Genomic DNA, 26379 nt, shown 5'->3' on the forward strand with positions numbered 1-26379 from the left:
TACTACTACTACTACTACTACTACTACTACTACTAATAATAATAATAATAATAATAATAATAATAATAATAATAATAATAATAATAATGCATGAAATCGTGAATTCCAAAGTCTTATTTCTTTCATAATACATAAAGCTGGGAAAGGTCACCTATTATAAAGCTGTTGTAACATTATGGCATAACCACACATAAATGTTGCTGAGAATATGACATATTTTCTACATTTAAAAACTCTATAAATATGTTAGTTTTCTCCTGTGAAGGATTGTCTTATTTTTATCCTCCAGTATAAACGTGTGGACAGATTCGGGGAGTCGCTGCAGGCGGAACCACAGTGAGGAGCGGCAAAGAGGAGGGAAATTTAAAAAGTCCGGACCACGGAAGTCAGTTAGCCACAAACAAATTATAAATTATTTTGTGTGAAACAGCTAGCTATATTCATGTGTGTTTCATTAATTGTATCGCGCCTGATGTCACAACATGGAGACCTACAACGATCAGGTATTAGTTTCGTCGTTAGCTCTGATGTGGCTAACACATTAGCTTTGTTGTTGTTTACTTTAGGCAGTGTAACTAGCTAGTTTTAGCTAACGTTTAGCAGTCGTAAAGACGTTTTAGCTCAGTGCCGTCAAATTTGAGCCAAGAGTGATGCAAAAGGACAATGCTCACAGGCAGTGCTTTACATAATGTCACAAAGTTATCATAAATCAGTCTGTTATAGCCTGCGTAAATGAGGAGTTTTATTGTTGCCATAGCTTTCAATAGCTTGGTCAACAGCACACTGTTCTGTTGCCTGAGTTAACACAGGTGTCGATTAATTAGTTGTTCGTCAGTGATTTTAAAGTTTCTTCTTCATTTCCATTGTACTGTTTAATATATTTCTGAATTGGATGATAATGAGTTTGGAATTGTCATGATATCAAACTGCATATAGTTTGTATTTCTATTTTTATATTGTTTGCGTATGCCCCATTTTATATAAATAGGAAATGTCAAATTTGAAATGGTTTGACTATTAGGCAGGAACATCCAGGACCGTAAAACTTATAAAGTTCCTCTCCTCTTCTGCAGATTTCGGATTCTCCGTCCAAAAACAGCTACATTGGAAGTTATTACCAGCCACCAGACAAAATAATAACACTTCCAAGAAGGATTGAGTTCCCTGCAGCCTCATCCATCAGTGTGGAACCACAGATTACCAGCCCTGTGATATCACAAACAAAGCCTAATATTGACAACAAAGGTATGACAGCACAGTCAGAAAACTGGCAGACTCTGCCAGACGACAGATTAGTATTTGTATATTGCCAGATGTTGTTACAGTATATATTTATGTAATTAACTGCATTTCAGCTGTAGTTGATGCACTGAAGACCCTTCAGGAGAAAATTAAGCGCCTGGAGCTGGAAAGAAAGCAAGCACAGAAGAACTATCATCAGTTCTCTCAAGATGCTCAAAAGAAGCAGCAGGTCACAGCCTTGCACACAGTGCAGAACCAACCAGCAGCAGGTCTGCCCCAAACAGATAACCCAAACCAGAGAGGTAAATGATCAATATTGCAAAGGGATTGAATACTTCATCACCCTGGGATACAGTAACAATTAAATCTGCGCTAGTAATACAAATGTACTTGTACAAGCAATATTTTCAGTGACCACTTATGTATGTAGCCTTCTTTGTTCTTATGGTAAGCCATGAATGGATCTGTGTTTTCTGGAAGCAGAGTTGGGTTCAAAGCTACAGTCTGCAGAGGCACGATGCAAGGTTCTTGAGAAGCAGTTGGATTACATGAGGAAGATGGTTGAAAATGCGAAGAAAGACAAGAATGCTTTCATGGAGAATCAGGTAACCCAACACCTTAAAAAGGGTATAAAAGTGGTAAACTAAAAATGATTAAATAGATCTATTTTCACATACATTACAATTCCCCTAATATTTTCCACTACTACAGTTATTCTGGATCTATTAGGTTAACTAAATGCTGTACATTGCAGTTCTGATTTAAATATTGAATGATATATGCATTTTAATGTGAAAACCAGCTCTAATATTTAATAGTAGTGTTTTTACCTTGTATATTTACCGTGTCGTTATCTGTACTATTTTATTTCCTGGCTTTTCTGCATAAAGATAGAAAGTGAGTGTGTGCAATTTATCAGATTAAAAAATTTTCTTTTTTTTTTTTTAACTCTTCAATAGGCTTCACTGCAGAACCAACAGCCCAGTAGCAGAAACAGCCAGACACAGAGCGAGAAGCTGGAGAAACTTGAATCAGAGTATCTCAAGTTGAGTAGAACTCAAACTCTGGCAGAGGTAATTTACATATAAATGTAAAACTCATCAAAAGTTGAGCAAAGAAGTCATTGTTTTAATGAAAGTTGGTTCATATTAATCTTTCAGATGAAGCTGGCTATTTTGGAGCAGAATCTCTTGAAAGAACAACATGAGCGTAAACTTGTGCAGGAGAAAGCTGATGAGGTTAGTACACTTTTGACTTTGTTTCAAAGAACAATGAGAGAAATTAAATGTATCACACAAAAAATCAATGGAATATATAAATTTTCCATCTAATATTCATATATACAAACACTGTTTCCTTGTATTTTAAACATGTTGGTGTTGCTGCAGCTGCAGAAGGAGTTAGAGATTAATCTGCAAATACCAAAGGAAGATGCAAAGCCAAAAAAGAAAACAAAAAAGCACTCCAAGGTACTCTTTGAATAGTGCTCATTTGTATTATTTGCAGTAACTGCTATCAAAGTCAGTAACATGCAATAATACAACAGTATTCTCTGTCCCAGAAAACCTCTAAAAAGAATGAGCCGAAGTCACCAAGCAGCATAAGGCACAAAAAGATGCCATTTGTTGCAGGAACAGTAAGTTATTTTCAACACAGTGTTAACCAAACCATGTGCTATTTCTGTTTTGCTAATTGTTTTTATGTACCTTCCTCAGTCGACAAGCCCAAGCCATTCAGTCCATGCAAACGTACAAAGCATTCTTCACATGATGAAGCACCACCAGCCCCAGCTCTGTGAACGAGTCAGTGCTCTGCACAGGTCTGGCTGTACAGCAAAGAAGAGTCTTCAGAAGGATTTTTGTCCATCTTCCATTGCTTTTCAAAAGCCTCACAGTGAGGAAGAGGAGGAGCAGTCAGTGGGCTCACTGTCTGACCTGCTCTTAGCTCTACAGGACGAGCTTGGACAGATGAGCTTGTGAGTAAGAAATAATTTCAGCTTGTAAATGACATTCATGCAAAATATGGGAAATGGAAAACACTGCAAGGGTGTACAATAAAATTTTCTGCCTTTTTTAGTTGATAGTTTTCTTAGACTGCCATGTGTTTTATGTATTCATCAGTGAGCATCAGGAGTTGGTACGTCAGATTGATGAGACTGATGATCGGGGGCAGAGGCAAGACCTACAAAATGAACTTGAACGAGTGGTCATGAGGATGGAGGAGAAGGGAGCTCAGATCACCAAGCTTCGTAAACATCAGCAAATGGTTTGTGAAAAATTTACAGTAGTTAAAATTCTAGCCCAGTCTCTAGCCTCATTTTGCTCTATCATAAAGAAACTAGTCAAACTCTAATTTATTAAATAAGGTCTACTTTCAGTGTAGCTTTAATTGTCTAAATCCATTCTTCTTCTTTAATTGCCTAAATATTTTGTGAGTGTCCATGTTTCTTTCACAAAGTTTTATACCTACCACTGAACCAAATACTGTCATTTTACTTTGTATTGCCTTGCACTTGCCTGTTGACAAAAAGTAGATAAACCTAACTCAGTCTAATAACCACACTCCTACATTAAAAACCTACGTCCGCACAGAACTACATACTGTTTTGCTTTGTATTTAACTGCAGTGCTTTAATAGCTAAAACATTTTTTTTTTAATTTATCCATAAATTTGGTCATGGTAGAAAAGTTGTATATCATGTATTTCTCTATTTAACTTGGTGCTCACTCTGTGTCCATCAGTTCAGCAGTTAAAATTAACTCAAAACCCAAAAATTTAAGTGGCTGATCCTTATAAACACCCTGTTAAGTTTAACACAGATGTAAATAAAGTTCTGCGCAAAAGTCTGCGGCAGCCTTTAGCTTTGTTGTTTTTGCAGGGTTGAAATGGGTGTGTGCCTTTATTTCTAACAAGGAACATATGGGAAATATGTGCACAGTATTGAAACACACAAAAGAATCAGAACTAAACATCTTCTGCAAGTAAAGTCAGTATTTATTGCTACCTCCATTTGGATTCAGTAAATCTGCAGCTCTCATGGGTCGAATGTCTGGATGTTTTCTTAAATAATCTTGTGTAATATTACACACCCTCAGAATGTCTCAGAGGCTTCATGATCTTTTATCCTTTTTTGTGGCTAGATGATCCCTTATCACTTCTACAGTATTCATATTTAGAGTTTTGCACAGTACTGTATATGCCAGTGCAAGTTGAAAATGTTTCCACTTGGACGAAACATTTTCATAATGGTGTGTTGTAAAAGCTTATCAGTGTCAATGTTGCAAACAGTCAGAAATGAATGAGAAACTTACTGTCTGTCACCAGAGCTCTACGATCCAACTTGAGGTACAGAGACAGGACAATCAGTGACTCCACATTAGTGTTTTGTGTTTATCACCCTTCAGGTCCATAAACTGACTCATCAGAAACCCAGTAGTGATGAACCTAAGAGGCTGACTGGGATCATACCCCCACTTCCTTCTCCTGTAAAACCGAAGCAGAAGGTAAAAAAAGGGGGGGGCACTCACAGTAACCTCCAGCTTCTCCGTGAGACACAGAAGTTCCGCAACAGCCTTAAACAGTCCGACCTCTCCTGGGAAACATGATTTTCTCTGGAAGACCACTCTGTGTGCAGGGTTTGATCCTACAGCTGAGTAAACCACAAAACTCCCTTCTGTGCCTGTTTTCACCTTTTCCACAATTAAAGACCTTTGTTCCATTTTTAGCCAACAAAAAACAAAAACACAATTAGGTGTATTTTTTTTTATTCATGCAATACTTAATATTTGTCATAGGTTGAAGATAGACTTTAAGAAAAAACATCCTAACCTGGCCAAAAAATGGTGTTTTTAGGTGAATGTCTGTGTATATCTCGTCTCAGATTAAGCTGTATTTTTAATATTTAAATAAAGCTGATTATTGCTCTACATATTGTGTGTTTATATTCATATATTTTGGATCACATTGTAATGCTTCTTATGTTCTGCATATGTCTCAAATCAAATCCTCCAACATTTGCAAAACAGTAAGCGTGTTTCTTGAAACAACTTGTACCAAGAAAACCATGCATTGGATTAACTACAGAAGCCCACACGACACATATGTTCACAAACAAGGACAAATAGTGTGTGCTTTTAAGAATTTTGTAAGGTTGGATGATTGAAAATGGACAATGCTGCAAATTTTCCACAGGGCAGTTACACATTACTGTTTGTGGGAGGATAATTTTAAGAGAGTAGATATGTTTCACATTTACACCTTTACTGTTTTTACTGCAATGTGTTGTCATTCTGATGCAGACTGTTTTATTGCACAAAGAAAAAAATATAGCCTATATAAAATTAGAAGTGTAAAAATATCAAAAACACCCTTACCTTCTTATTTCACCTCCTGGTGTTCCTGTTGGGGAACAGATTCTCCTCCAGCAACTGCAGAAACTTATCCAAGTCGGGAGATGTTTGCAAAAAGAGAATTTTTTTCTAAAAAATGTGACAACTGGTTCAACCATTTTTGCACGTAAAGACCCAAACTGTATACTACAGCTGGAACATTTTGGGACAGCAAGGCTACACAACAGAGAATGAGTATAATTGACTAATGTGACAACTCTAGATTATTATTTGCAGGGAAATGTACAAATACTAATTCTGATGAGACATTATACCCAATGTTTGAGGGTAACTAGTCACATGAAGTCACACTTATTAAATAAAGTAAATGTATTTAGAATCAATCACAGTTTGTGAGAAAAAATTATGGGAATACATTATTTTTAGTCATTTTCAACATATTTATAGAACTCAAGAGCTGATCACACTTAAAAGGTTGGTTTTGTCATTTGACAACCCTTTTCAATGTTAAAATGCAACAATGGTTCGACCTAACTTCACTCTAAGTTTGTCTTCTGCAAGCTTAGGTTGGGGACCCAAAATGTGTCACAGACCTGTTTTTATTGGATCACCAATTGGTAAAATGTTACATGTCTGTTCATTTTCTTAAACAAAGCAGATGAAGGGTGCTGGACTGTTCAGTTTAAGCTTGACCTGAAAACATGATTAGAGCCCTTGCTTTTAATAACCTGCATGACGTTGGACTGAAAATATGCAAAAGAGGACAAAATGTGCTTGAGGTGGAGAAATGCTGAGTAAAGAAACCTTAAAAGTGAACAAAATGGAATGACTCTGTATCAACACAAGTCTGAGATATCTTTGCTGACAGCAGAAAAGTATCAGTTGTGGTGACTGGTGTGTTTCTAAAATGAGCTGTGACCTACTGGCACTCCCTTGCTGGCTCATTTCTAATGTAAATTAGGCAGCAAAAATCTATAAAAATGTGGATATTATGAGAATTTGTGATGTGTTTTTGTATGTTTGAGTCATGAAGAGATGATGTGTTTTATTTTTTGGTCTTGAAGTGAAAAAATACTGTATGTTTCAGCTTTGTATCCACGTTTAAAGCATTTGTTTGTTTGTTAGTCATCAAATTAAGTAACTGTCAACATTAATGAAGTTTAAAAATAGCTATGCATTGAGATTTTCAAGATGTCTGTTTTTACCACCAGATGGCAGTGCTTAGCTTATGTTTATTACCCAAGTAAAAGCTTTCACCCATGCCATGCAGCCTCATGGATAAATAATTAAACAACTTTATAATTGTGTGAAGCACATTGGGCTCCTACTTATATGCAAAGGTCAACGCTAAAGATGGAGAAGATGTAGCAGCTGCCTGGACAGCTGAGTAAATGCAGCCCAGGCCAAAGGACACACGGATGTGGTTTTATCACTTTACTGGTGGGAGGAACTGCTTTTTGCCACAGGATTTGGCTGTTTCACTGAGCCAAAGCAGTTCTGTCCTCTTAAATCAGTGATTGCTATTTCTCATCTGAACTGTAGGCAGGTCAGATAACAGGACACATTAGTATTTGGGCTGAGGCCTTCAGATTTGTTGTGTGTTTATTTGGGTCAGCCACCTTGTATGAGATGAACAAACACATAGGAAACTGCCTCATGACACTCTAGTGCTATCTTTCCATTATCAGTCTGCTGAGTCATTTTATTGTAAAACCAGGCCACATTTTCATATACAAGCAGATGAACTGAGTCACACCCTATTTCAGGTGTAAGTACAACTCAAAAGCAGCTGTACGGTCACAAACTGTTGAAATAATACAGAAAATAGATATGTGGTCACATAACTATCTGCGTCAAGGTTCTAGGTCATGGGAGAAGGAAACAGCTGACTGTTATTGTTGCCTTTTCAGTTCATTATCTGGCTAACATTGCTTGGTTCTGGTATTCTCGGCATGATGTGGAGTTCGCTGCTTGGTTAAATGGCGTGAGCATGAGAGAGGGCAACTTAACATATCGCATTGTTTTCTTGTGCTTCCATATTAGATTACAGGGCATGACTGGACACAGCAATCAGGTTAGAAGAGGCAGCATCTCCTCCTGTCTATTCTATCTATTCTACGCATCTTTTCTTTTTGTCTGGTGTTGAATAGCAGCGTTCAGAGAGCAGTGCATGTAGAGAGGCTGGGGAGGTATGAGACTTTGTCATGCATTTTGTTGTGGGTGTGCAAAATGCTTGACTATAAACAGCTTGAGGTCCATTATGTCATGAACATAAAGGTAACGTCTAGTGTAGCATTCAACAAGAACACATCCTACTGCTTCTTTGAGATTTTATCCAACTCAACTGAGTGAAAAGAAACATCCTACATGTGTTAATATAGGGCTCTAGTGGTGCAAGAAATAAATGTACTACTGCCACACTGTGAAAATACAGCAAACTCTTGAGTAAAAGTATGTACTATTGAATTATTATTTTAAAATAGTCATTATCAGCACCTAATATTTAGATTATGATAAGGAAATGTGTGCAGTAATATGCTCCTCTTCAGTGTTTTACTATTACATGTGATATTTGAACCAATATTACTGCAGCATTCATGTGTATTTTGCATTTTACTGCTGTAGACTGTTTAATTAGTTGGAAGTCTCACCCACAGCAGCAGTTCCCAAACTATTTCATCTCATGACCCACAAGATTAATACATGTAAACTTGCAAACTTTAATTAAACATGATTAATTGTTGTTATGCATTTTTAATATAATCAAAAATTACAAGTAAAGTTATCTATGTAGCAACAAATACTTTGACTGGTGCCATACACAAATAAACATATGCCTGACTGACCTCTCTACAGTCTAAACAGTCTCTGAAAGTCTTTTTTTAATGTAATTTTCATCTTTTTACATAATTTATGTCACTTCTGCTTTTTTGGGGGCTTTTATACTTGTATGTGTTTTACACCAGGCCTCTGCCGTATTCCACTTTTGGCTTTGGTTAGGTCACCCTTTATAAACTCTTCCAGTAAACACTCCTTTTTTTTTTATCACTGGTTAGAAAAGGAATTCACATTGTATCATTTTGGTTAGGCATATCAATCAGCTATAACATTATGACCACTGAAATGTCTATTCTATTCTATTCTATTCTATTCTATGTTTAACTCACATTTAAACTGTGGTGAGAACTTAGAATTGTCTTCAGAAGTTTCAGGATTATTATTATATCATGAACTGAACATTATGTTACAATTGCATTATGTTTTGCTTTTAATGTGCTTTTATTTTAATGTGTAAATGCTACTGAGAAGTGTGGTCATAATCTTGGATCTTTGTGGAAGTCTAATATTTTTTACTGATCAAGGTTTTTCTGGTTGAAGTAATAAAAATAATTTAGAGTTTTAAGACTTAAGTCAGTTAGCTTCCTCACTTAACTTACCTGAAAAAGCTGAACCCCAATAAAATGTTGAAAAATTACATAATTCTTGTGTATATCACTCAACACTACTGATATCATGGAATATTCTGGCTGTGGGGGTTTACTTTGGCCTGTTACACAGGTAATGATGTTGATTACTTTATTGCAATGGCACCTTTCACTGAGTAAGATATATTAGGCACCAAATTACTATTTAGTCCTTGAAGCTGATATGTTAGAAGCAGCAAAATCGGATCGTAATTGGATCTGAACAACTTTGACATGGGCCACATTGTGATGGTCAAATGACTGGATCAAAGCATCTCCAAAAGTGTTGATTTTCTTTGGCAGTTCCTGATTTGCAGTGGTTAGTACCTACCATAAGGACAACAAAGCAAGCATCTATGGGAATATATCATTACTACCTGCCTAATACTGTGACGGTCCGTCTGTTGTTACCAAATTATGCTGACCCAAAGTCTGAACAGGCCAGCAGCAAAGATGGAAAGCATAAGGATCAGAGTGATGTTGACAAGGGCCACATTGTGCTGCCTAGATGACTGCAGTGGGTGGTACCATCCAAAAGTGGTTTAAGGAAAAAGATAACTGGATCTTGACTCAACTGAGCACGTAATCCAGTGGTTCCCAACCTTTTTTGGCTCGTGACCCCATTTTAACATCATAAATTTCTGGCGACCCCAGACATTCAAAACAGAGACTTTTTTTTTTTTTTGCTAAAATTAATTTGTTTTTGATATGATTTGCTATACTATATTGCAAATAAATGTTAATTTTAGATTACATTTGGGCTATATAATGTACATTTTTATTTGTAAGTTTTAATTTTTATTTATTTATTGATTGATTTTTTTTATCAATTACTACAAATTTCAGGCGACCCCATTTGAATTCCAAGCGACCCTAAGGTTGAAAAACACTACATTAACTGCTCTCAATCCCCTTTTTCAGTTGGTTGGTACAGTCTGTTCTTTCTCAAAGTGATAAAATCTTTTGCCACAAACATCTTAAACCAGTGTAAACATCTGAATGAAGGGGTTAAACCAGTGGTTCCCAACCACATTTTAACATCACAAATTTCTGGCAACCCCAGACATTCAAAACAGAGACATTTTTTTTGCTAAAATTAATTTGTTTTTGATCATGTAATAGTTTGCTATGACATGTTGCAAATAAACGTTAATTTTAGGTGACATTTAGGCTATATAATGTACATTTTTATTAGTAGGTTTTAATTTTTTATCAATTACTAGAAATTTCAGGTGACCCCATTTGAATTCCAGGCAACCCCATGTGGGGTCCCGACCCCAAGGTTGAAAAACACTGACCTAATCCATGGAGGCCCCATATCAACAACTCACAGGATTTAAAGGATCTACTACTTCAGAGGTCTTGTGGAGTCCGGGCCTCGAGTCAGCACTATTTGGCAACAAAAGAGGGACCTACACAATATTAAGATGGAGGTACTAATAATATATTCCCACAGATGCTTAATCTATTGTTCTTTTGGAGGGTTCTAACCACTGCAGTCAGGATCAGCCAATAAAATCCAGTCATTTGATCCTTGTTGAAGTCGTTCAGATCCTTACACTTGCCCATTTTGCTACTTCCAACACAACTTCTAGGACTAAATATTTACTTGGTGCCTGATATAGCCAACATTATTACTTCACCTTTCAATGATCACTATGATTAGTGTAAAAAAATAATAATGTCATAATAAGTCAGTCATAATAATAATTAATGACCAGATAAAAACAACTCCATGACTCATTTTGGGTCCCATCTGTATGTTTTTTTTAAGGTAGATCAAAAGAAATGCACCACATTCTATAGGCTCATCATGTTTGTACCATCATTCTCCGGTGAGAACCACTTCTGCAGAGCTAAAAACTCACTTGTTTTCAATTTGGCGATGATGCATTTTCCAGCCAATCAAAAAAAAAATTTTTAAGACACTGATTTAGCTTAAGGACGAGGATTTCCACTCAATCCATAACATTTAGTCTTTGAGATTATCAAAAACATTCATAATCAATGCTTTTTGCTGGATGAAGAATTGCAATGTGGAGTAAAATGCACAATATTTGCCTTCGTGTAGTACAAAGTATAAAGTCGTAAAATGCAAATACCCAAGTACACACAGTCTAAACTTGTACTTAAGTACAGTTCTGGGACTTCACTTTCCATTAAAGACCTCTACAGGGTGTCTTAACACAGATATTGCAGTGCAAGGTATCATCTCTGTCCATTAACAGCAGAGAGTGTTGCTGATTGTTTTTAATGCACACAGGAGAGGAACTGTGGTGCTGTTCCAAAAAAAAAAAAAAAAAATCACTATCCCCTTAACTTCAGCTTGCTTTGGAGAAACAGTACATGCAGTGACTCTGGGCCACTGGAAGAATAACAGACTACTCAGCAGAAACGCAGACACACACACCTCATTCAAGAATGTAGTGTTTTTTTTATCCAGTCAATTGAACCAACAGTGATCGGGTGAACCAGGGTGCACTCACAGCGACACATGCAAACAAACATTTCCTTTAAACACGGGATTTTTGCAACATTAGCAGGACTATGCTGACCTTGGGAGGTGACCGTGTGTCCTGTTGGTGAACATTTTGTTAAAAACAGGGAGTCATATTCTTTTAGTTAGGGCCTTTGCTGAAAATCTCAAGTGACACAGTAATTGAGCATTTGCTGTCATTTTCTACCTGTTGATGTAAGGCACTCGAGGTTTCTAACATTTTTAAATCTGGTCTTAAAGCTTATTTTTATGAAAGCTTTTAGTAATATATTTCTGCTGGTATTGGGTAATTTAGTTTTAATGATTTTGTTTTATATAAGTATGTTTTTTATTGTGTCATGTGCTTTAGTCACTCTTGTAAAGTACTTTGTAACATTGTGTGGACATGAGAAGCAGAAATAAAGTTTATTATTACGGTTGAAGAGAAAAGTAATAATACAAAAGTAATAGTAAAGTAATAATACATAGTGCCTGACTGCACTAAACTTGGGATGCAGCAAATATTTTTCCTGTACAGTGGACAGAAAATACAGTAAGAAACCCAAACTAGGTCTATATTAATCTGCTAAACATCAGGAAAAACTGTATGCATTAAAGGTTTTACGCACTTGACCATGTATTAGGCAAATACCTTAGACCTACCATGAGCCTCAGCATCTTTTTTCATAACATCTCCATGATTTTCTGATCTCTTAAAATTAAGCAAATAAATCAGTTATATCTGGTGTACATGTCTGCTGAAGCAACCAAGAGGTGAGTTTTCCATTTCCCTCTACCAATCCTGAGGTTTTCCTAGTAAAGCTTTCAGTATTTTGCATGGAAAATAAAGGGAAGGCTGTAATATTTTTGTGTTTTTATCCCTATAATCATCTCATTACCCAGCAGAAAAGGGATGGGAACCACAACACTAGATCAATTACAGTAAATGCCAGAATTGATCCGACAAACACAACATCAGAAAAGTATGTCAATAAAAATCAGGTTGTGTCTGTAAATTATATTACAGATTTTCCCGATGGACTTCCAGTGTATTGACCCATACACTCGGAGCAGGTAAAGCTCATCAACAGGATGAAAACTCGCCCAAGTAACAGATACTGGTAAAAATATGATGTCAGCCAAAATGGGAAAAAGTCAGTAATTCTAGGTTCAGATTGTCTAGCTGAGAGATCTGTCTAAAAGCTAAAAAAGTGTGGTTAGTTATTATTTCTGAGAGAACATGTCGACTTGGCTTTAGTTACACACAGGTGAAACAAAGCACACCTTAAACTTGATACCTTTTACTGTTAGAACACCTAGACCTTTCAATTGTTTCCATGGTGATGAAGCTCAAGACCTTTCTGTGCATTGTCGTCCCACTTCTGATTTGTCATGTAAATAACAAGCTCCAAGAAAGTTGACACTGCGGTTAAATGAAAGGTAAGTACAATAGTTTGTTTAACAATATTCAAACTTTAATGGTTTAACATTGTGAAACTAAAGGCAACACTAAAAAAACCAAGGCAACAAATGAAAGATCTCAAGGAAAAAGGGGGCACAAAATATGCAAAAAAATATATATCTCAGGAGGAGACATTGTGATACCTGTGTCTACACATGGCTGTGTGTGTGTGGGTGAATGTCAAAGTGGGTGAGAGCAAAGCTAAGTTATCGTACCTACAAGAGTGATGGCTTTTAAGGGGAGGAAAAAAGATATGGCACCGGTATATGAGCACACAGGAATGATGCCAAAAAGGCAAGAGAAGGGAATCAAAAAAGCTTTTTTACTTGTCGCTCTTGTAATTGAACACCGCGAGACTGAAAACTGACAGTTGAGCTGTATGTGACCAGGCAAAATGTTGATTGTGAAAACGACAACCAAAGAGAAGTTCAAGTCATCATGTACTGTTTGCATTACAAAGGAAATGTTGCAATAAGTAACACTAGAGGTCTGCGACTGTGGTTAAAACATTACCAGTGAGGAGTTTTGTAACAACAAGCTGGTGAAATGCTGCCCAGACAAAAACGAGCAAGTTATCCAATTCAACCCATTTAAGAGCTGTTTCATTATTTTAGCAGAAATTGGATGATTGTATTGTGATTGGTCGTAATGTAGGGATTAAAGCGCTGTTGTATGTGTGGAGTTTAGCTTGGTTTATGCCTGGACAGCTTATCACTTACAAATGATCAGTGGGTTTGATCAAGAAGTTAAGGCTGAGCGTGACAAAAACCAGACGTTGAAGCGGAATACAACACATAAAACCACTTCACCGGGGTTTGAAAGTGCTGAGTCCCATTAATACATAATAGGTGTGGCATACCATTTTACAATCTACAACTTTATATCAACTGAATAAGGCACTTTTCCTTAACTGGTGCAGGGACTGAGTTAGTAACTTGCAGGATGAGCTGCAGAGATGCAATACAATGGACGTCTATTGGTATCTATGGATACCAGAGGTGTTTTTGTCACACCACAATGTCAACATGTGATGCTGCGTACTTAAGGAATGCAGCTACTACGTCCAAAGCCGAGAGCTATCAGGCTGCATCCAGTGGTCTAGTACCAGTGGATGAACCTCAAATGTGGCTCTAAATTTAGGTGAGGGGGGACTCAGCGTGCAGAGCGTGAGGAGACAGTTGCAGCTAAGGCAGAACTCTGAAGCCTACTCGCCATAATTGGATCTTTGGGCTGTAGCCTAATGCCACCAGGTGACTGTGGGGTGAAAGGCATGTTAATTGTGAGCAGCAGAAAACATGGCATCTTAAATTAACCAAGCCAAAAAACAAAAATTTGCAAACATGAATTACTTATGGTTTGTGGTCATACAAAACAAAGTGATTATTCATCCATTATCTAGCAAATATTCAAGACTATTTATACAAGCTTGTGATTTTTTTTTGTGTTTTTGGCAGAACCATGAAAACATTTACAAAGACAAAAGTTACAAAACAAAGCTTGTCAGTGCAATGCTCAATTTCCATGCCAAGACTGAGGACTTTGGCTTAATGCACACTGTTTCAAGGCATTCTTTCAACTAGCTTAATGGATAGGAACACATAATCAAGTGGTTTAATAAGTGTCTAAATCCTTAAGAGCATATGCAATGGACGAAAAATCACAGCTCCAAGCATCCAGCATGCAATTATAAAGAAAAAAGGCATTAAACCAAGCATTCTTGACACTGACAAGCTGCTACAAGCAAAAAAGGTGATCAACACTCCTTCATTTAGCCGTTCCTCAAGTTCAAACCTCAAGAAAAACAGAACATGGCTATTTACAGGAGGGTCCAATGAAGAAACAAATCACACAAGTTAGCAGCAAGCTACTTAAAGAACTTGACATGAGCTCTAGCGTGGCCACTTATTCGCTGTGGTTCTGCATGTTTTTCACAATCCTCTCAGAAATTAGAGGTGCATTGCTCAATTGACCAAACCAGCACTCAAACACGACTACCTCTATCTGAATACTCATGTCATTTAACATAAACCCCAGCCTCCATCTTTGTCTCATCAAGGTACACCCTCCAGATTTTAATCGCAGCACACGACAGTGCCCCAAATTTCCTGCCAGCTCACCGTTTATGTCTAAAGGCAACACAATTTACAACTAATCCAACATAAATAGTTAGATAGGAGGAAATCTGGGAGCTGTATGAGGTGCTACAAAAGGAAGAGTACCTATAAATTATTTATACACCAGTGAGAAGACAATAGGTTTCATGCAACTGAACATAGTCCTCCACTTAAAATATATATTTTTAAAAAGTCTGTAATCTCGGCCCTTGAATGACAACTATCTACTGAGTTCTTCAATAAAAGGCTCCTCAGTCCAGCTGGTTCTCACTGTTCACCAATATCAGCACCGCGATACAGTTTCTCTCAAGAGTCTACAAACAAACTACTGACAACACTTGGATCTCAGGAAGAAAACTGCCTTCCACTTCTCTCTTTAAGTCATACTGGACGTTAAAGGCACTTCACCGCTATCACTGTCCACATCAAGAAGGTGCATGCTATTGTTTTTATCCTCCATTCACTGTTTTATACATTATTTAAAACAAGTTAATTATTCATACGTGAAATATTCTACAATCTTTCATTTTGACCCATGGGCCCCATTTGAAGGGGCCTCAGCTAAATGTCGGCAACACCAGCGGGTCAGAATTGATGCCGGAAAGGAAATGTTGGGAGGTTAAATGATGGGAAATGAACTTGATGTATGATTTATTGCATTGAGCTGCTCTACTGGCAGTTGTTTGACATTTTTACAACTAGTATTGGGTGAAAGATTTCCCCAGGGAAGTGGAAAGTACCCAGTTCTGCTAAATGTCAAGGGAGACACCCATCAAAACAGACTGTTTACGTCAAGAATCACTACTTTTTCAGTCCGACATTGGATGATTGGGTGTTGCTTTTATGCCCAGCCTTATTTTTTTTTCTTTACGTTACATTTCAGCACATATACATTATACCACTGAAAGAGTGAGAGGGAACCTGCCTATGCTTCAACAGGCTAAAAGCAACGCTGAATCATCATCGTGTTTAGCTGTGAACTCAAACAGTGTTTCCAAATCAAAAATGCTGTAAATGCTACCACTTTGCAGCTATACTACTCCAGAAACATCAACAAGGAAGTAAGCTACTCTGTATACACGACTAATCCTTCAACTGGCATGTGGTGTATTTAATTCAGGATGCCAAGAGCAGAGGGGCTGTAAATAACATAAACCTCCTCAGTTCTCTGGAAAATGTGCAGAATGACTAATGGCATGATGTGGGTAGGCGTAGCTACCAGATGATGTATTTGATATGCTCAGCGCTCAAATGCCATATTGAGTATACTAGTACAAATGTTGATGCAAAGTGATACATACAAGCATGCATGGGTGCTTTACTACAGACTGCAACAGCAGCGCTAATGCAAGCCAAAACTACAAGTGGTGCAAACATCAAAGATCAAGGAAACCTGCTTGAAAACACTGTTTGAGTCCATCGTGATGAGTGGGGATTCTTCTCAGGAAGGTTCTAGTTGGTCGGAAAGAGTCGAGTAATGTGGATCCAAAAGTGCAGCGACTTCAAAGAGTGTGGTAGTTGCGGTCCTTGGACTTGCAGAACTTGTAGAGGAAGAAGATGACGGCCTGCACACCTAGGACGAGCACTATCCCGCCGATGAAACTTGCAGCGTCGAAGGTTGAGTTCTTGTGAGGGGCAGTGGTTGGAGTGAGCGGTGAAATAGTTGTTCCATCTGTTTAACAAAAAGGATAGAAGTCATTACTCTGGTCTAAATTAGGATTAAAACAATAACTATTTGTCATGTCAACAGATGCTACTTACTTGAAGGAGCTGCAGTAGTAGTAGTAGTAGTAGTAGAGTTATGGGTCTGAGTGGGAACAGCAGTGGTAATGTTCTGGTTTTCTATAGAGGAGTCATAACAGGAAAATGTGCATTAGGCCTCACAACACTTTACAAAGAACCACAATAAAAGTTAATGTGATAAATATGAGTTCAAAGTTTGTTACACTACAGAGACAAAAATTGGAAAAAAAAAAAAAGACAATCACTGAAATACTGGTTGGCTTGACAAAAGACGCTCAATCACAGGAAAGGAGCAGTATTTCCACCAATATGGCCTGAAAATGGATTGGAGTTGTGCAGCTATATGTGACTATGCCAAAAGGTGGTGATATGCGTTAGTAAACAGAGAACTGACTAATCTAGCTGAATAAATTTAAGGCTATGGATAAACAAAAGGAAAAAATACATTTTGTCATGTTACTGGATGGTTTTGCTTGCGTAGCCACAGATCAACTTTACAGCCTTGTGAAAAAAATTCTTCATTTTTAATCAAGTAGGAGATCCACTGATGGTAATACACTCTGGTTTTGATGAGGTAGAACTGCACAGTGTGGAGATGGAAAAAAAAATGTAAAAATACAGCAAAAGACTTAGGCCACCATTAGATTTGTTGTCATGCCTTTCTAAAGACTTTTGCATGACGGAGCCATTTAGTTCAGATTTTTAGCTTGTTATTAACAATTTATATTTACTTATTTTTATTAAATTTATATATCTATATATAAAATACATATATCTGTAGTATAACACGTGAGAGGTATGGTTAAGCCGGAGTCAAATTCCTTGTTTGTGCGCACAAACTTGGTCAATAAAGCTGATTCTGATCCTGATTACAATATGTTGTGTCAGGAGTCACACCCTTAACGGCAATACTTTGGTGGTTTTTGTTTTTCCATGTGACAGGGATGTTTGCAGGAAAATTGTGAGAAGGCAGCACAACTATGAAGACGAATAAACGTTACAGAGAACATGGGATTGTCCGTGTACAGAATAGTTACTTAAAACCATTTCTCAATAGACATTACAGAAAAATTACTCCAGTGATTTATACAGTTGCCTGATAGAAAGTTCATATACTTTGATACAGGATCCACCATCCCTGTGTTACAGCATGATAAGTATAAAACTCAAACATCACCTGATAAAAAAGTGTTTAATGAGCCAACTCCACAGATCACACTACTTTCAGCAATTATTTGAATCTGCACTGAGCTTAAAAAGCCCAGTTCAGATCTTAAGATGGACAACACAGATTACAGCTGGGGCTGGCAGAGGTTTGAGGGGCTGTTACCTGTGGTGGGTTCAGAAGTGTTGCTGTTAGAGGTAGTGGTGACAATAGGGGTAGAAGCAGTTGTAGATGCAAGGGGGGCAGTCGAAGAAGCAGCGGTAGTGATGGGTGGGGGCTCTGGACAGGAAACCAACACCAAGCCACGTAAAGGGTGGGGACAGCAAACAACACCACCAGACAACAAGGTTATGCCCAGAAAAAACACAACACAATCCCGTATCATTTACCCTGAAGCAGGAGAAAATAAAATCCTAGTGCATCTACTGTATGAGTCTTGTGGACACAGATGGTTAGAAGAGATAGATAAGAAAAACACCAAAGACCAACTATCATCTAACACCTCAGAGCAAAGCTAGACCCAAAAAGAATCAGCAGAAAATGCATTTTAATTAACACATCTTTGCTTTTATGCATACAAATGCATTCTGCCGATTCTCTAGGGTCCTAAAATGTTAATGTTGTAAAATGTAAAGTGCTAGTTTCCTACTTTGAACATTAAAAACATCACAAAAACATCAAACTCACCTGAGCAGTTGGTGTTGGTACAGTTCTCGTTGACTCCAAGGAGAGTCATATTGCGACAACTAGGCAACGCTGAAAAAGACACAAGTGTCATGATGTAAATGCCTGATTCAACTTGCATGAAAAAAAAACACTTCCTTGAAAAGCCAGTCTCTTCGTATGTTCTATCCTTCACATTCATCCAGTTTTACATGACGTGTGTTTAGAATATCAATTCAGTTTGTTTCAAAAAGCAGCGGTTTATTCATCTTATCTAACATTCAGTTAGTTTTTGAAGAAATTCACTACAACTCTTACAATTCAGAGTATAATTTATATTGTGATAAATAGTGCATACAATATAAGTTTTTCTTCAATTTTGTTCATTTTAGGGTTTATTTTACATTTTAAGATAAAATACAACATTTTTTGGATGCTTATCTGTTTTACTTCATTTCACTCACACATATGTGTGCTTGTTTTAACAGTATAATTGCTTTCAATCTTCTACATCTCAATTTCTGAAATGTTATGCTGTTCTTCCAGTTTCTTCAACTTGGATTCAGGCCCAGAAACTCAACTTTAAACTGAAAAGGTATAATGACTTTATCATTTTTAACATCGACTGTAAATTTTTGGCATTTTAGAAATATCATGCAGTCCTAATACGGTCTTTTTTTAATCCTAAATGTCATGTCCAAATCGAGCCTACAGCTGCCTCTGACGCTCTGTCCCACACCTTTTGTGTGCATACAAACAGCTAAGAAATGTGATATGCAACAAGGAGATTTCTTTTATCCCGTCCACAGGAAGGTCAGAGTGTTTAGTTGCTCACTCAGGCCCACATCCTCGAGCTGGACAACAGCATGTGCATCATCGCGCTGCACAAATCTGCATCATTACAAATCAGAAACTGGTTTTTCTTTTTTATTCAACCATGACAACATAATTTTATCATTTTATCTACAAAAGTTCATGACTCAAAACTGTTTATTTTAACTAATATACAGTAACAGAAAACATTTTGTTAGTGTTCATTCTGCTGACTCATAAAAGGTGTGTTCTTCTATCATATAATCTGATCACTAATTAACCATGACAGACAGGGACTTTGCCCTGGTTTGAAGTCTTGCCAATCCCAGATACAATAAGTCAAGATCCTCCATGCATATAATTGATTCTCCCCAGGAAGAAATGCTGTGAATTATTCATTCTTCTTGACATCCAGGCTGCTGGTAAACAATATTGAGATGGAATTCCATAAGCTAAGGAAACAACTTGTATGTTTGTTTCTTCTAGGGTCACATATGTCACACTTGTGAGTCATTTTCTGACAGCACCTTAAACAACCAACACCAATCAGCACCTTGTGACTGCAGATTCTTTTCACACCCAGTTTTCTTCACTTTACTGCTGTTATCCAGTCTTAACTGCTGATTGCATTTGTTACAAGCCACATATTAGAAATCTGACGTTATCTGATCCATTCTTAATGACAGTCAAGTTTAAGCAATCAATAAAAATAATATTCTTGGTTCTACATGAAGGAGGAAGTACATTTATTTGCTTTAATATTACAAAAATCTTACTTTTTGAGGTGAAGTCTGTGCTTACAGCTGAACAATGCCTTGATATATCACAAAACAACTTGGAAGTTACTGGATATGGTCAAAGTAATAAAGAATAGAGTAACAAAACACTCCACACGACTACACTTTGCCTTCACTTGTCTTGTTCTTTCTGGAATGCTGCTTTACAGGTTCTCAAACTTGATGTCCAAACTGAACAGGAAGTGGAAAACATATCGTATAAGTGGTGGTTAAAGTCTGACTTTACAAAGGACCTTTGACCTCACCACTGTTTGATGTGCTGTTTGCTTTATATGAACATATGGAGGTGTTAGACCATGAGAACAACCAGATGTAACAACTCCCACCCCATGGCCTACGGTAGATCACAATATATGTCAAAAATGCTCCCAGTACAGCAGTGGACATTATTGAAAGCATCTTCAAATATCCTGCATTAGTTTCCACAACACACTGGGCTGTATAGTATGGTGTTTGTATCACATTATTCATCTATGGACTGGCCTTGAACACAAGCAACAACCAAATATCTGTCCTCTCATTAGAATTAATTTGAAAAGCACATGACTTTCTGTTGGAACTGTGTCACTTGAATCAGTTGTGTCGTTTCTGTTGAAGCCAGGAGTTATGCAGTGATTTGTTCCAATGCTGTCAGATATGTATCACTTCATGGAGCACTGACCCTCTGTCAGTGTCATCAATGTGGCTCTTTCATTGTTACAGTTAACCTAGCATTCAGTTACAAATTTACTCATTAATCTCTTAATTCCTGCACTGATGCTCAGTGAACGAAATGTATTCATTTACTTATTAATTTAGTGAAACTGACCATCAATTCCAAACTATCATTACTTCATTAGACTTTAAAAAACAGCCACTAACTTATGGTTATGTATTTTAATAAATTAAATTTTGAAGCTAGAAACATAATGATTCACTTCTATTTCTGAGTATCAATCCTCAAAACTTTTATGGCAACAACTGAACACCTTGGAATTTAAATGTCTTGTCATATGATGCCAAATTTTGGACATGTTATCAAGCTGCTGACAACTACAGACACTTTAGGAAAACCACATTCTAGTAAATGTTTTCATTTTCATGTTGTGAAACTACTTTTAAGGGTACATTAACACCCTACCAACCTAAAAACTGAAAATTTGTACTCGGGCATGTAATTTAATTTTCTTTTTGTCAAAATGGAAGAAATGATCATGTAGGACACTGGTACTCAACTCAAGGTATCTGTTAGAGTTGTTATTGAAAACTGACCCATGCCTTTCTAACTGCAATGCAGAAATTATAAAATTTATGAGGGTACTGGGTGTTTTCACACCTGTTATGTGATCTGACAGTGTGATCCATGTATGCCGAACCAGAGGGGAGGGTTTTTAACTTGGCAGTGGTGGGTCAGAGGGATGTTATCTCACAGGCAGCTGTGAAAGGTACAACTGGCTCTCACCCTTTTTCAAGATGGTGACTTCATCACCATGAGGTACATCCACTACTTGCTCAAGCTAGAGGTGTTAGGGAAAACCTATTTGATCACGCTAACCACAAAAACACTGCAGAACTCAACAAACTCTGTCACACACTACAACCTGTATTTACAGAGCTTGTGTACACGTGTAAAGTTTTTGAGTGTTTAAGAGCTGGGCTGCAGGGAAATGTGCTTGTGACGCCAGAGGCTTGTTTACACAAAATCCCTAAACCAAAGATAAATTTGGTAATGACAATGTGGTTAGCGTTGGCTCCCTGCAACAGTGTGGTTACACTGAAAACCATCTCAACTGGCCACAGTCAACCTTTCCGGTTTCTGCTGAGTTCATATAAAAAGGTGATCTATTCCTGAACTTTGAAAGACTCTGATCTCAGTGTATGCTGTGTTGTGTTTGCGTCAGTGTTGTTCTGCATGGCTGTTTCCTGTGTTTTCAGTGCATGTCTTTTGATGCAGTGGGAAGATACAGATTTTCCAAATAGAATAAGATATAAAACCCAACTGACAAAAGTTTCTATAAATCCTTACTGTGTGTACACTTACATAAACACAAAACAAAAAAACCCCAACAAATTCTATGTGCAAAGCCAATATATACTATTTAGTCTTATCAAATAACAATCACAATAGCAGAACAGATCTTGATGTACTTGTTCTGAAGGTGTGTGGAGGAGGTCTTCTGTGTGGGTGGAAGGTTGTTATTTCCTCCAGCAGATACAGTTCAGTAAAGCTGTCCAGCTTTTCCCTTAGGAAACAAAATAAGATCAAATGTCTCCCTCAACTCTGGGCAAAGGTGAATTACTGTAATCTCACCTGTCCTGTTCAACCACTTGATCTCCAATAATGTCATGTATCACTTAAGCTCCATTTGACATCAGTGACAACCCCAGAGGAGGGTGTGGGATCAACAAATATTAACACAGTCAAACTAGAGGAAATCAAAACTTCCCATTGGTGAAGCTGTCAAACAGGTCACCTCCCCTGGGATGTCAAGTACCTGGGCTTATTCTACTGAAGTAAACAAATGTTGAGCTTTGTTTACTGATTTCCTATTTGCTGGGGGATGTAGCAACACAGGTACAATTACACCACTTACAATGTATTTTTTGCTTTTAACCTCATTACCAGTGAAAGACCAGATCACAGATCCCTAAACTGCCTTCAGGCAAAAATTATGAGGAAAATAAGGCACATGAAACCAATCTTTTATCTGATCTGCACACGCTTTCCTCTCACTTGTGCCGTTATCCTTTCCTTCCGTCTGTTCCCCAGTGTGAGGATATTGCAGGTTTCCTGCCACACATCCCCTCACTTCCTTTCCTGTTCATCTTTTTCATAGCCACGGCAGAGCATAAAATCTGAGTGCCTGATTTCTAGGGAAAATATCACAATATACAGAAAGATTTGATACAATATTATGACCAGACATTGTCTATAGTACATTTCTACATCTCTTTTTTTACCCAAAGATTTTAGTATAAGCTGAATAAAACTGTGAGAAAAGTTTTGAAGATCCCTGAAAGCGTTGACTTATCTTGTATTTACACAATTTAAGAGCAGACAGTCCACAAAAACAACTCCTCCTCTAAAACACACAAACACACAGTGAGCAAAAACTGAAAATTTAAGGATTTATCAGTCATGCACTTTAGATTTACCTTTGAAACTTTTCTTTAACTACATGGTAAATATTTCTAAATCACAACCAACAGACTTCCACACTGAAAACTGCCACTGCAGCATGTTTCTCAAAATACACTCCATAGTGCAGAAGTCAGAGAAATTTCTCATACACAGAGCACTCATGTTTAGACAGATATTTCCATTAGGTTAATTAAATCACAGGAGGGTACAACAGTCTTTCAGAAAACCAAGAGACATTTTTGTGAGTTGTTTCAGCAAAGCACAGATGAAGGTAAAGGCAGAAAAACCTTAATCAGGCATTACGACACCCTCAAAGAATAACTCATTATATGCAAGAGAAAACAGCTACCATTTACTCTGATAATTCACCTCAACAGGTGCACTATGGTAAAGAAAAAGTACGAAGTGGATGTTTTAGATTTATCCAGGTCTAGGCTCAACACCAAGGAGTAATTTACTGCCAAACCAGCCAGTCCAGATCCACAGCACTGGTTAGTGTTGCCAGATGATTACAGCACAGCTCAGGCTTTAGGGAAATTGGAATGACATCATCTAAACTCAGCATCTAGAGCCTGCCATTCATTCCCTCCATACCCAAGAATCATGTGTCTTATCGGTTCAGCTGGCCTTTGTGTGTCAATTTAGGACTCACAAAGACCAACCTGTGCCCCTCTCTGAACAGCCTGTCATAGATGTAGACGCACAAATACTCACATGTTCCACAAGTGACCCACTCGCAGCCCGTCTGGGTCTCACATTGGGTACATGTCTGATTGGAACATCCATCTGGAAACAAAGCAGATTTAATCTTAGTTGGAGGTGGGGCAAAATACCAACACCTGGATATATTTTATTACTCCCTGTTACAGTTCATTATCGAACCACTGTCACTGAAAATCTGTGTTTTTATTACAACCCCTGGCATATGTAGATAAGGAAATTGCAGAGAAAAATATATACAGGTAAGGCTGTAAATATTTTATATTAACATTATGTCTTCTCAGTTATCAAATTCTGTGAAATGGACCCTGAAATAATTTCTGGTTTTGGCATGTTTGGGGCATTTCTCTATTTTTTAGTAAAACAGACATAATATGTCTGTCTTTTAATGTATCAAGTAACAGAGAGTAGCTGATACCACTGTTATAATTGTAGTATTGTACTTATGAAGGGAGATGTGGTTGAAAATGACACAAAAGATCCTTTAAGTCAAGAATTGTTGATAATTAAAAAAAAAAAAAAAAAAAAAAAGATTAGTTATAGATTTTATGTCACTAAAACATAGGGTGAAAAGGCTGTTATGAAAGATTTGATTATTTTTCTGGATCTGACAAATGGAGGAAGACGTCTGATTTTACTCTGTGACTTCTTAAAACTCCAGAACCAAACAAAAATACCAAAAACAGGATTTACCTGTAATATAAACCCGTGTTGCTAGCGGCTAAAGTGTTAGCTGACTGAGGCAACTTGAGCCCAATGGTCAGCGTTTGTATAAAACTGACAAGTTGCGGAAAAGATTTCATGTTTTCTTGAAAACCGCAGAGGAGAGGAGTGACAACTGTCAAATACGGAGCCTGACGTCTACTGAGGTAAAAACGGAGGTGTAATATACGGTGTGAAAGGAAGAGAATGCAGTTTGAGTATGTGTGGGGCTAAAGGAGGGACTCGGCTAGGCGCTAGCTCAGCAATGAGAGGTCGCAAACTTACCTGAGTCTGTTGCGGCTGATGCGCCAACCAAGGCGAAAACTACAGCGAAAAACAACGCCTTCGAGTACATGACTGCGGCCAAGTTATTGCTGTATTTCCTCTGCGAATGGGTAATATATCTGCGGTGAAACGTCGAGGTAGAGACTTAGGAGATTTCACGGCTTCTGTCGATGTGTTGCGTTTTCTGGTCACCGCCGTTGCTGCTGCTGCTGCTTGTCGTTAGCTTCCACTTCCTACTTGACACGTCATGTGACAGGTTCTTAATGGGCGGAGTCAGAACAGAATGGACACACAAACACGTCACGTCACAGGTTCTTCACAATTCACACACAACAGGGTGTCCCATAAGTCTCCATACAAAGGAAAAATAAACGTTTCTTGACATAAACCATTTTTATTTATATAATATGCTCTATATGACTGCCATTTTGTCGGGAACACATTTCAATGCGTGTCCTCCACTGCTGAAGAACTATAAAGAAGAAATATAAAGAAATACATGTTAGAACCATATATGTATGGAATGTATTATGTCTCCTATGTATGGAGACTTATGGGACACCCTGTATTTAGTTCAGTTTTTTGTTTTGTTTTGTTTTTTTTTTTTAAATTGCTTTTAAGGCTGTGCACATAATTCCTGTATTTAATTGTGTCTGTAGTAAAAAAGAACACGAAATACAGGGTGGGGAAGCAAAATTTACAATATTTTGATTGAAAGGGATTGAAAGACAGTGTATGACCAATTAGTTTATTGAAAGTCATGAGAATTTATTTGCCACAAGAAAATGTACATAATAGAAAATGTTTTTATTCTGTGTGTCCTCCTTCTTTCTCAATAACTGCCTTCACACGCTTCCTGAAACTTGCGCAAGTGTTCCTCAAATATTCGGGTGACAACTTCTCCCATTCTTCTTTAATAGTATCTTCCAGACTTTCTCGTAATAGTTTTGCTCATAGTAATTCTCTTCTTTACATTATAAACAGTCTTTATGGACACTCCAACTATTTTTGAAATCTCCTTTGGTGTGACGAGTGTATTCAGTAAATCACACACTCTTTGACGTTTGCTTTCCTGAGTACTCATATGGGCAAAAGTTTCTGAAAAGGTATGGATAATAGTGTTAGGTATGATTATGACATCAGTATATGTTTGGTTTCAAAAAAATTGATGTTGTGCCTGCTGAGAAAAAACAACTAAATGTCCATTGTAAATTTTGCCTCCCCACCCTGTAAATATTTAACCCTGAAAAAAACAACAAAGCT

At 37.4% G+C, this 26379-nt stretch overlaps 2 protein-coding genes across 3 annotated transcripts; one reads left to right on the forward strand and one right to left on the reverse strand.

Moving 5' to 3' along the window:
* The first annotated feature begins 202 nt into the window (after positions 1–202).
* On the forward strand, positions 203–5570 carry cep57l1 (centrosomal protein 57, like 1). Its single transcript, XM_030129207.1, has 11 exons — positions 203–503; positions 1074–1245; positions 1356–1544; positions 1726–1847; positions 2202–2315; positions 2403–2480; positions 2631–2711; positions 2804–2878; positions 2958–3217; positions 3363–3507; positions 4647–5570. Exons 1-11 carry the CDS (start codon positions 483–485, stop codon positions 4845–4847), a joined length of 1458 nt encoding a protein of 485 aa, XP_029985067.1. The 5' UTR covers positions 203–482; the 3' UTR covers positions 4848–5570.
* Positions 5571–12984: 7414 nt separating this feature from the next.
* On the reverse strand, positions 12985–25352 carry cd164 (CD164 molecule, sialomucin). Of its 2 annotated transcripts, XM_030128392.1 has the most exons (6): positions 25117–25352; positions 24124–24195; positions 18703–18771; positions 18181–18294; positions 16869–16949; positions 12985–16779 (listed from the first exon to the last, which is right to left on the reverse strand). In XM_030128392.1, exons 1-6 carry the CDS (start codon positions 25184–25186, stop codon positions 16610–16612), a joined length of 576 nt encoding a protein of 191 aa, XP_029984252.1. In that variant the 5' UTR covers positions 25187–25352; the 3' UTR covers positions 12985–16609. The 2 variants fall into 2 exon arrangements, with proteins under 2 accessions (XP_029984252.1, XP_029984253.1); XM_030128393.1 differs by lacking the exon at positions 18181–18294.
* Positions 25353–26379: the final 1027 nt, after the last annotated feature.

The sequence above is a fragment of the Sphaeramia orbicularis genome, chromosome 24 (genome assembly GCF_902148855.1).
Source record: "Sphaeramia orbicularis chromosome 24, fSphaOr1.1, whole genome shotgun sequence".
In the NCBI taxonomy this organism is placed as follows: Eukaryota; Metazoa; Chordata; class Actinopteri; order Kurtiformes; family Apogonidae; genus Sphaeramia; species Sphaeramia orbicularis.

Excerpts from the sequence above, each read along its gene's own strand:
- cep57l1 (XM_030129207.1), top strand. The coding sequence starts at position 483 with ATGGAGACCTACAACGATCAG. Across the intron at positions 504-1,073 it reads TGGAGACCTACAACGATCAG|ATTTCGGATTCTCCGTCCAA; the intron begins GTATTAGTTTCG and ends CCTCTTCTGCAG. Across the intron at positions 2,879-2,957 it reads TGCCATTTGTTGCAGGAACA|TCGACAAGCCCAAGCCATTC; the intron begins GTAAGTTATTTT and ends TACCTTCCTCAG.
- cd164 (XM_030128392.1), bottom strand. The coding sequence starts at position 25,186 with ATGTACTCGAAGGCGTTGTTTTTCGCTGTAGTTTTCGCCTTGGTTGGC. Across the intron at positions 18,772-24,123 it reads GTGGGTCACTTGTGGAACAT|CGTTGCCTAGTTGTCGCAAT; the intron begins GTGAGTATTTGT and ends TGTCTTTTTCAG. Across the intron at positions 16,950-18,180 it reads CACTTCTGAACCCACCACAG|AAAACCAGAACATTACCACT; the intron begins GTAACAGCCCCT and ends ACTCCTCTATAG.